General features: G+C 38.8%; 1 protein-coding gene across 1 annotated transcript; it reads right to left on the reverse strand.

The window, feature by feature from the left end:
- Positions 1–1,423: 1,423 nt before the first annotated feature.
- On the reverse strand, positions 1,424–8,005 carry RAB43 (RAB43, member RAS oncogene family). Its single transcript, XM_009287082.2, has 3 exons — positions 7,988–8,005; positions 6,454–6,637; positions 1,424–5,533 (listed from the first exon to the last, which is right to left on the reverse strand). Exons 1-3 carry the CDS (start codon positions 8,003–8,005, stop codon positions 5,280–5,282), a joined length of 456 nt encoding a protein of 151 aa, XP_009285357.1. The 3' UTR covers positions 1,424–5,279.
- Positions 8,006–11,556: the final 3,551 nt, after the last annotated feature.

The following is an 11,556-nucleotide window of genomic DNA, read 5'->3' on the forward strand; positions in this document are numbered from 1 at the left end:
AACTAAAATGAAATGATAAAAAAGATGCAGAGGGCTAAACTTGTGCTGGAAGTCAGAACATCTAGTTGTGGAATAGTTTGTGTTTTTTTTCTAAACTACGCAGTGGGGATTGCAATTAAATGCTTCCATCTGAGATTTTTTTGCTGCTTCGAATAGCTCTATAACCCAATTCAATAGCGTTAAAAGAAATCTAACATTACCTGGCCAGTAAAAACTAAGATACCCGGGAGGCTTGTTCTCTAACTGAAATCTCAGTGGGATGATCAGCAACAAAAGACACTACAAAAATAAAACTGAGACAGTGTTTCCCAAATCTATGAATCTCGTCTTACAGCATGGAAAAGAATTGTCAAATCTGAGAACAGCCCAATTATAAAGGACTCTGCTGTGTGACTCTGAGATCACTATACTCCATACAAGTGTAATAAAATGTAACTATTAATTTACATTAACAATGTGGCATCTTTTATTGCCAAATTTGTAAATCTAGAATGCCTTTTAGTTGATGAAACAACCTAGTATCATTTGAGAAAGGATAATTAAGTGGTCAGGGTGATTAGCCTAAACTTTGGGATTCATTTCCTTTCAATTGCACCAAGAACTACACGTGTCCTCAGATCTGTTGCTCTTTAATTGCCTCACTTCGTGTACCACAAGGGTGGGAATACAAGCTACGTGGTCCTCATCATCAGCTAGTGGGGCAAAGCAAGTCATGTGAGAACTACTTCTTCACAAAAGAGTACATACTCACTCCAATTCCCTTGGATTCTCCCCATTTACTGGTTGCACACTCTGCCCGTAACCTGCTTTGTTTCTGTGAAGTCTCCGCAGAGAATGACTGACAGGGGTTAAACCGAGCACTCCCCAAGGTTGGTAGATACCAAAAGGAGAGTAACTTTATTTTTCAGTTTCACAAAGCATGTATTGTTCTCACTTCATTTTCCTCCAGCACACTGTTTACCCAAAATCATGCAATAGGGTAAACTTCAGTGGTTTGTTAATATATAAATGTTTTGGAAGCAGGATAGGTAAAGATAAACAACTTCTATTAATGAAATAAGATATAAATTAATCTTGATTTAAAGAGACTCTCATTATAACATTAAACTAATAATGTTATTACCTCCCAGTTCCCTCAGGATTGGCATGAGATGGTAAAAGAAAGACATTCAAATGGTCAACTGGCTGGGACTGTTAGATTAAATAACAGAGGTGTAAATCTTCATGGGAAATTATATACTAGGGCAAATCAAGGAAAGGCTTTAATATTATTTAAGGGTGCTACTGTGTGAGTGTATACATCCTGTAATGTACTACTGCAGTAACACGTATATTGCACGTGATGATCAGCTCTATTCTTCAAATAAATATCTTCTTTAAAGGCAAAGAAAAAACTAAGCAAGAGCTCCACTTTTTTCATGAAGTTCTTAGAAATCTATGCAGTATTAGCTAGGCTTCATTTAGTTTTGTAGTTCCCCCTCCCCCCCCAAAAGTGACCTGCTTTTCAGTACAGTGAGAGTGATAAAATCATTAGGACTTTTCCTCTGTTCTTAAGTATTTTCATTTTTTTAAAATTTTGTTTTGCAAAGTAAATGTTAGCAGGTTTCCGGGCTGACGTTTATTTGGTATTATATTTACATAATTATAAATATTTGTACAAGTTTCATCCATGATGGACTGGATGAGTAACTGGAGATAAAATTAGCTTAAATCAAAATCAATACAAAGGATAACAATGCCCACGCTCCTGGGAACCACATTCTGCTGATGATTTCATTTCAGTATTTGCCTCTGCATTCCACTCCTAAGTGTTACAAGGCAGAGATCAATGTCCCCTTCTGTGTTTTTGTAATATTTTGCACACTTTGGGTACTGCCAAAAATAAATTATAAATACTAATGCAACTAAATGGTCAGCCAAGGAGATCTGCTTAAAAGCAATTACTGCACCATAGTCTTGTTAATGTTCAACTGCCAGTAAACAGGTTTCTTGGCAAATGTTTATGCTGTGAACTCTGATCATGCACTACTGAATTATTCACTTGGTGTACATCAGTGCACATTTGTAACCTAAGATTTGAAACTGAGGTTTTTACCTGTAAATCTCAGGTTTATTGCTACTCACCCTCTTCACCCAGGTATCCTTTTGGTTTCAATAGGATTAATGGAATTAAACCAATAGGACTCTCTTCCTAATACTTGAATTACATAGCTATGTGTGTGAATTACGGATTTAATAAAAGTCTTCAGAAGGGGAGTGAAAAGCTCTAAGTTACATTTACTGTTTAATTTATTTCTGGTCAAAAAGCTGTCAGGCTAGTGAGTATTGTGCTACTACTAATAGACAAAGAAAGGGTTTGGTAATTGAAATAGCCTTTTACTACTGACAGCCCAAGCACTGTCTGTCATATCTGCTACTAACCTGAAAAAATAAACCAGGTCTTCAGTCTATTTCTTTGTTCCCTTTTGTTCAGTTAGGTAGCACATGCAAACTTGTATTACACTTGTTACAACATAGAAGAGCCGAGTTAGAAGACAAAGCTGACTTAAAGCCATAGTCTTTGTTTTCTACAGCAAAATGAAAACTAACCTGAATTGGTGCCTTCATTTGAAAACACGGTGAACAAATCACTGATGCTGTTTCATGTTTTCCTGACTGAAACAGACTAACTTGCAGGCAGAGTCTCAATCTTCAAGACTAGTTTAAGAGATATATGGGGGCAAGTTGTAAGGAAGAGTATAGTGCTTAGTCTAATTCTACTTGTTTACTAAACAAACCTCAAAACTAAGGAAATGGATCAATAATTCCTCGGTTCTCCATCTACTGTAAAAACACAATCATTCACTGACTGCATTGGAAGCAGGATTTATGTTAATTTTGCATCTTGCTCCAGTTTTAACATGAGTTACTATGTAAACTACTGATTTCAATCTGAGTAGTAGCGATACTGTTCTTAAATGCATGTGATTTTTTATCAGCATGGCTTAAATAATTTGGCACTAATCCTGCAAATAGCGGGAGGCTGAGTTTATCTGAGGGTCCCTGTTCAAGCATGCAGAACTGCAGGACTGTGACCTACAGATGTAAACTATAATATGTCATGACAAAGTCAAATGCTTGCTAGTATTCTGTATCTTAAGGACCATCTCACCAGGAGGAAAAGCAGTCATCAGGACTGAGTTTTAGCTTGGACTGTCTTCGTAGCTTCTCCTGAGAGTGGAATACGGGGTTTGCTAATCGCTAACAAATCTAGAGTTCAGACAATTCTCATTTTCGGTGTCTAGCTACTGCTGGACACCTATTGCCTGTTATCTTTGGATGTAGGAGAGCTGGGAATGTCCTGGAAAACTATCCAAAAATACTACTGAGTACTGCAGCTCAACCTGCCCTTCCATATAAAACACTGGAATTATGAAAGCTAGACTAATTGAAAAATTTAAGGCCCTTTCACTCTTACAACTATAAAACTTGAAAACTAACCCCTTAGATTAGAAGCAAACAGGCTACAAAGCATACGTAACTCCTCAATTATCTACCTCGTAGTTTAAAAAACCAGAAAGACCAGAGAATGGTTTAGTATTTTCTGTAGGAAGATGAGTAGTATTGAAATTAGGATCCATTAGCCCTTTCTTAAACCTTCCTGATTTTCATGATACTGGATATGTTGAATGGCTAAAAGCTGGTGTAGCCCTAGTAGCAAACCAGTGCGGGTCCTTTTTGATCAAGATTTTCAAAAGTGACAAGTGACTTCACTTTAAGTGGGTGCTTTCTGAAAATGAGCTCCTTCAAAGTGTCAGGATTGCAAAAATCACTTGAACACCTTTGCTTTAACTGCAGAGTTAAAAATAATCCTGCTTCTGCTCCCTTTGCAAATCCATTTTTGTAAGGTGCTTGAGAGTGTAAACCCAGAGAGGACTGCTGCCATCAGTACTTCAACTGCATCTACAACATATAATACAGAGCTGAATGTGAAAGACAACTGTATGTAGTTGAATTATGAAATATGTAGTTGAATTATGAAATCTGTGTTACTTAACAATGTAGACTTTTGATCAACAGTGAAAGGTTTTCCTGCTGAGTGTTTTCAAGAAATGAAAAGCAATTGGGAACTTCTGATAGAGAGAGGGAAGCAGTTGAGTACAAAGTTGGGAGGGAATCACTTGAAAAGACGCTGGTTTCTTACAACCAAGAAGTGCAATGCATGCAGTTTTCAGCTATTCTGAGGTCTTCTTGCCCATTATATGCCCAGACTGTATTTCAAGAGATGGTTTAAAAAAAAAAAAAAACAAAACACAAACAAAAAACCCAAATCCACTTATGCCACTTAAGCAATAAACACTCTGGTAACATGTCAAATGTATGACCAGAATTAACCCTGTATATGACCATTAGGCACATGGCAGGAGATCATGGCTACCAGTCAGTTCAAGGTTTCTCCAGTTCCTGTTTCCAGTGGTGCAGGTCTTGAGTTACAGAATGAAATAAAGAGACCTGAGGGCAAAAACTCAGTGATACCCACTTGGAAGAGGGAGCTATCACTGTGCAAACAATAACAAGTGAAATGCATCTACCCCCTCCTCAAGGCTGTATTTAAAATAACTACACTGGTCCAATCGTGCTTGACAGCAAGTCGTGATATTGCTCAGGCTGATGTTGCTTTTAAAATGATAACTTAAAAAAATTATAACAAAACCTGAGAGAAGGCTTCCTCACCTGGGCCTGTTCCAATACTAACAAGCAATCCATATGCCTTAGGACAGGTGACTGCTATTTGGTCCTGTAATCAAAACGCTGGGTATTCTGACACTTGAAATACCTTTATCAAAGACACTGTCACTTTCTGGTCATTGGTGGAGTGCTGAGGATTTAAAGAGACACTGTCAAGATTGCTTATTCCAAAAATGACTTCCTTTGCCAACAGTCTGCTAAATGCTTCAGAACTTTGGGTGTGCATCAGTCTCTTCCCCAACCATCTGTCTCCCCACCCCACATTACCAGTTCAAAGTTGTTTCCTCCACTTTTGTAACTTGTATGAAGGTTACAGAAAAGAAAATGGTGGGGACAAATGTTGAGTAAGTTTTTCAGAGGGCTTGACTTTTAGGACTACCTCTCTTGAGTCCCTTTTTAAAAATAAGACACCAAAGCAAACAGGATTGTGTCTAACTTCTACAAAATCGCTGGTTTCACAGGAGGAGGAGAATATGGCTACCGTGCTACTCAGCATTAGGGTGAAGCACCATCTAAATTCCAGTAAAGTTAGGGATATCACCTAGCTCATATCAGCAACCACACCCCCAGCCTTCTACAACGTCTTTGCTGTCAAGCTTGATGCTGTCAGTATTCTTCTCACTGAACATAGGGCCTCCATGCCTCATCATGAGCTCTGTAGCCATCTTCACAAAAGCCTCCTCCACATTGCTGGAGTCTTTCGCAGAGGTCTCTATGGCACAGATGATATTATCATAGTGTTCAGCCAGACTCTGAGCTTCTTCCAGCTGAACCTCTCGAAGGTCACTTAGGTCAGACTTGTTTCCTGGAAGAAAAAGAAACAACAGAGTAATTTATAATGTCTGTTTATGTCAGAGTAAGTATTTAGCAGGAGGTTCTCAGGTTGCCCAGGGAAGCTGCAGAATTTCCATTCTTGGAGATTTTCAAAATCTGACTGAAAAGGCCCTGACCAACCTGACATTATCCTTGCTTTGAGGAGGAGGTTGGACTAGATAATCTCCTAAGCCCCTTCCAACCTGTATTTCTGTATGACTCAGAGAGAGAACAGGAAAAGTCAATAACTGAAGAGTGGTGGCTGTAGACCTTAACAGAAGAAAAATGGGCTAGAAATGAAAGCTAAAACCGTTTTGTGAAAACAACAGCAGTCTGCTGGTTCCTAGGGAAATCTAGAATACTACTGATGTTGTATTAGCAAGTCTACAAGCCTCAAGAGCTGCGTCTGAGTCAGAAACACTGGGACTGGGAAGCAGAACTTCTAGCAGATAACTGACAAACTCTAATTGCCCTGAAGTCCTTCTGAAATCCCCCGTCTGCTGAAGTATGTGAGTGTTCCAGTTCGCCAAAACATGTCGACTTGGTATGATGGAGCTTCTTTGGGCCCTGGAAACCTTATGATCTTTATCACAAGAACAGCTCCACAGCAGCTGTGCCTCAGAACCTAGAAATCTTGGGTACCCAGTTCTCCATTAAGTGAGACGCAAAGGATTCAAAGCTGGCTTCTGATACAAAGCTGGCTACTTCTTAACAGAAGTTAATCAAAGCAAAACATTTCTGTTTTGATGAATCAGCACTTTCTAATTAAAAAAGGGAAAATTTCCAATCAGATCTACTACATACATCTTAACTTCAACCAAAAATAAAACTTCTAACGATCATAAACAAGTATTGCAACTAATTACATTGTACAGTAACTTGTAGCGCTTGGTATTAATATTTTTAACTCACCAATCAGTAATTGTACTATGTTGGAACCGGCATACTTTCTCACATCCTCGATCCAGCGAGGAATGGACAGGAAAGAGCCTCTCTTGCTGATATCATAGGCTAGGATTGCTCCATTGGCGCTGCGGTAATAACTCTGTGTGATAGTTCGGAATCTCTCCTGGCCAGCTGTGTCCCAGATCTGCAACTAAATAAAACAAAGCATACAGTGAGACACTGGCTAGCAAGCTTTCCTGAATCAAAAGATAGGACTTGATTCAATAGCCTTGTTATAAATCTCCCTTATACGTAATACATTCTGGCATCACATTTTTCTAGTCCTTTGTTCATGATTTAAGGTTAACGATATACACTGGAGAGCCTTTTCGCACTTGGCTGCTCAAAGCTTGTATCTCTATCAATTGAGACACTCGGTTCCTGCAGGTGAGCTCTGATGCATCCTTCTGTGGCAGATTATGAAGTTATCACTTTGTATATCCAGCCCTACCCCTCTGTCACCTTCTCTAGCAGAGTTAGCAAAACAAGATGTTAGCCCATAGCCAAGCCACTCCAGTTCATCATCTGGTGTGTCACTGAAACTACAAGTGGGTTTTCACTAGCATATTGTCTGAGGTACTGACATGGTTTTGCCAGTTCTGCTACAGGGGCAGTAACAACTGGACTAGGACGTGGTAGTATCATCCGAGAGCACTGATGCTGTTTTATAAGGAAATATGAGACAATTAAAAGAATATATATAGAATACATAAAACATATAAAAGAATGTATAAAAGAAATGCCAGCAATTCTAGGTTTCAATAAAGTCAGTCAAAGATCTAGTCAGTCTAGTTACCTGTCCTTTTTTAGGTGATAGAACAGACATTACATCTAGGCAGGAAGAAGAAATGCTTAGCTTACATACTTTCGCCTAAATCCAGCAGCATAAGAACTATGAGTTTAGTATCAGGGTTTGAGTTCCCAGTACTAGATGTTCCAGAGGAAGAAGCCAAAGAACTCGGAGTGGACAAACACAATATCCTGCTCAGAGGGAAAACTTCTGTTTTAAATCCTCTTGTTTTATAGGTTGTCTAATGTCCTGGAACATAACAGCTTATATTCCAGGAGCTTTTAATCTAAAGTAAGTGTGGATGCTTTCATTCTCCATATAAATCTCTAATCCTTTTTGAATCTTTCAAAGCTCTTGGCTTCAATATATAGTAGCAATGAAACCAAAGAGTTTCCTTTTATAAATTTTATATTTTCTGTCCTTCTGTTGCACTTTACTTCTCTATCCCCAAATGATAAATGAGAGACTTGTCTTTTTGTGCCATTCCTTATATTCTGCATTTCCTCTTAACTGAGACATGACATAAGTAAATACTCCTGGGTTTTTTAATCTTCCCATATTATGAACCTGTTATTTATTAGTTCCCCTATCTCTGAACCTCTTTCTTTTAAAGAGCTGACAACAACACAATGCACCAGTGATGTTTTATACCAAATAATATGGAATAATTTTTCCATTTATTTCTCTTGCACATTAGTATTTTGTTTGTACCTTCTGACTCTGCTGCATGTTTGAGCAGAAACTCTCACTTTGGAAAAGGCTGTGCTGATCAGATCACTTCCTGTGCTAACCAAGCATTTAGATCCCAAATGATATATGTACAGCTTAAAAGGAATCAATCCAATGAAAAAGTACTTCTCGGTCCTGGTAAGAGTTTTCTCAGAGAAGGGGAAGGGACTGTAATGGACTCAGAAAACCAAAAAGCAATGATTATTAATGGAACAGATAATGATTTAGAGCAGTCAACAGACAATTACTAGAGACAAGGAAGTTTGTGGCAGGTTTATGTATGATGTTCTCTGTACTCAAGTCTCCCACTAGACCTTTGTGTCTGTTACGTAGTTTTAAATGTCAATATTTGATTAGGTCAAGCGCAAAACAAGGCTAATGATGATTACCCAACTCTTGGGAGAAGTCTGAGAGATTCTGTGCATACAGAAGAATTACAAACTCTTTAAATAAAAAAAAAAAAAAATTTGTTTTAGCTTACACTTTTCACATGGTATAAATAAAAGTGTTTTACCTACAGAGTGACTGAGCAAGCCAGTCTTGGACCTATTGCTGTATACTGGATTTTGAAAACTTCTGTATAAGTACATTCCATAGAATCACAGAATCACTGAGGTTGGGACAGATTTTGGGAGGTGACAAAGCCAACTGCCTGCTCAAAGTAGGGTCAAAACTTAATTCTTCCAGGAAGAATTGCTCCATGGTTTTCCCAGGGACCAAAATGAGTCTGATCAGCCTGTAGTTTCCAAGATTTCTTGCCCTTTCTGAAGATGAGTACGATATTTGCCTTTCTCTGGTCCTCCCCAACTTCCACAGCCTTTCAGTAGCGATAGAGCAACCTCAAAACGTCACCAGCAAGATCTCACAGCACCCACACACATTTTTTACTCAAGCATTTATGTCTGTGTGTTCACAGGACTGAATATGTACAAAGTTGCTGAAGCCCGGAGTGTGCTGCTGGGAACAGCACAGACCACAGGTTTGACCTTCTCAGGAGCTCAAACAGCAGTTTTCCTCCCAGCTCACATCCTCCAGGTAGGCTCTTCCCCTCAGGCATTTGAAGTTCGTGCTCCCCTACTTGTCACTCCTCTTTTCTGTAAGGACTCTGATTCATTCAGGTTTTTTACATGATCTTCAGTTTGTTGTGGTTTTGCTTTCATTGCTGAGACTACAGTATGTATTAGACCCATAAGCAGATACTTTCTTTGCAAACATATAAACCCACTGACACACCTGTTTGTCATTGTTCCCATCACTTCTGCTGGCAGAAGGAGCCAGGTGAGTGCTTGCTCTTTGTTTCAGGGAAAGTCAGTCAAATAAGGGCATGGTTTAATGACTTGCTTAAGCCAAACTAAGACAATACTGCCATTGAAGACTTGCCATCCCAGCTGCATATCCTTGCCCTCTCCCTGCATTGAAACTAGCACCTGTTAATTTGATTCACTGTATGGCTTAATTCACTGATGTAACTGAAAAATAGGTGTTTTCCTTTTCTTTGAAGGGTTAACACTAATTATGCAGCCACAAGGTACTGAAAGCATGCAGATTGCATAGGGAGGAAGGTGCAGCGATGCTTTAGAGCAGTGGCAAAGTTGTCTTGAACCAATCATGAATATGCCCCTTCCGTTTAACTTGTTGCTGAAGGTGGGTGTGAACCGATCCAATAAATTAACCTGAAGCTTAGTAAGGAGTCCTTGTTCAGTCTCCTCTGGCAGACCTGTGCAGAGATGGTAGCTTTGGCTAGTATGAATCAGTCTGCCTTGCAGCGTGCTCAGTGTGCAAAGGCACTTTTTGGGGGGCTAATAACAACTCCTTACAATTTGGAAGCTTGAAAATCTGTCCTGTCGCATTGTTTGAAGTTTTAATAACTGTCTTATTTTAAATTGTTAAGAACACACGCTACAGAGACACACAGAGTACGCAAGTATTATGAACCAGATTACCTAACTTAAAGCAAGATCTATTCCTAAAGGTAAAATATAGCTAATTTGCTTGACAGCATCTTTAGAAAAATTTAAGAAAAATATTTCTGTATAGCATGAATCAGTCTGATACATGATTAAAAAAATAATTTAAGTCATCACAAAAATACCAGTTCTGATCCTAAGTAAACACTATTTTCTCCAGTAGGTGTACAGATATGCATTTCAGACAATTCTACTAAAAGAGAAATATGACAACTATATATAAATACCAATCACAACTATAATTTAAAACCACCATTTTATAGTAAAAATTGTATATGGTCTCTCTGTTAAACTGTATTTACAAGTATGTAACTCTTGACAAGAAATAACAATTGCAAATTCTTTGGAAAAAAAATTAGTCTTAGTATTTCTCATTTAGAAGCCCCTCAATATAAGTTAGATGTTAAAATCAAAATACCAAATGAACTGTCCTGGCCACAGGTCACAAAAAAAGATACGATCATACATGCTTTTGTATTGTATAAGTGTATCACATATGCATGATATGTTCTTATTTATTTATTTCCTCGATTTAAGTGCTTCAGCTTTGTAAATAATGTGATGGAAGCCATGTCTGTCACTTAGTAACCTTTTTAAGCAACTTCTGATTTTGTAATTACTTTGGCAACAATTTTGGTGTAAAAAAGACAGAAGTTGGGATTGCTGGAGAATTGTGTTAAATTCATCTGCAGATACTAAGAAAAAACACCTATGAAATAAGAGATTGGTAGCAGGCCTTTGGGGGGGCATCTCTAGTAACAAATGAGGACAGGATAAAGAACAGAGAATAAATACACATTGTTCAGAAGAAATATGACAGAATAACCTAAGTGAACAAAGACAAGGAGCCGCCTTTCTTGTGCTAATTGCTTCACCATTGAATGACCATTTACTTACAAAAGCTGGTTATTTTGATCTGCTTTTAGCTTTGAATTTTTTGGACAGCAGACCCCTTAGCACTAGCTGGTACTGAATAGCGAAGCGCTAAACCGACTATTAACTCCTGTAAGATTTTTCATGACTCGATATAATCACCGTAGAATTGGAGCTTTCCATAAGTACATTAGACAAAGTCTTGAACATCTTCTCCTATTTGCTTTTTCATCTTTTTCTGTTGGGAAGGAGTATACAGGGAGTATATGTCATTCACCCCTTGCAAGGATGCAGGCTGGGGTCTGACTGGCTGGGGAGCAGCTGTGCTGAAAAGGCCCTGGAGCCAGCAGTGGGTCCTGGCAGCATCCTGAGCTGTATTGACAGGAGTGAAGCCAGTAGATCAAGGGAGGTGATTATTCCCCTTTATCTGGCACTTACTAGATTCCAACTAAAATACAGTGTCCAGTTTTGGGCCCCCTGTACAAGAAAGACATTGAAGAACTGGAGCAAGTTCAGTGGAGGGCCATCCAGATGGTCAGGTAATTGGAGTACATACCCTGTGAGAAGTACACACCCTGAGGGAAACAGGTTTATCAGCATGGGAGAAGGATTTGAGATGACCTGTTAGCTGCTGTTCAGTACCCATGAGGAGGTTATCAAGAAGACTGAGCCGGGCTTTTCACAGTGGCACATGATGGGAAGATGAGACAC

This window comes from Aptenodytes forsteri, unplaced genomic scaffold (genome assembly GCF_000699145.1).
Source record: "Aptenodytes forsteri isolate BGI_AS27 unplaced genomic scaffold, ASM69914v1 Scaffold105, whole genome shotgun sequence".
Classification (NCBI taxonomy): domain Eukaryota; kingdom Metazoa; phylum Chordata; class Aves; order Sphenisciformes; family Spheniscidae; genus Aptenodytes; species Aptenodytes forsteri.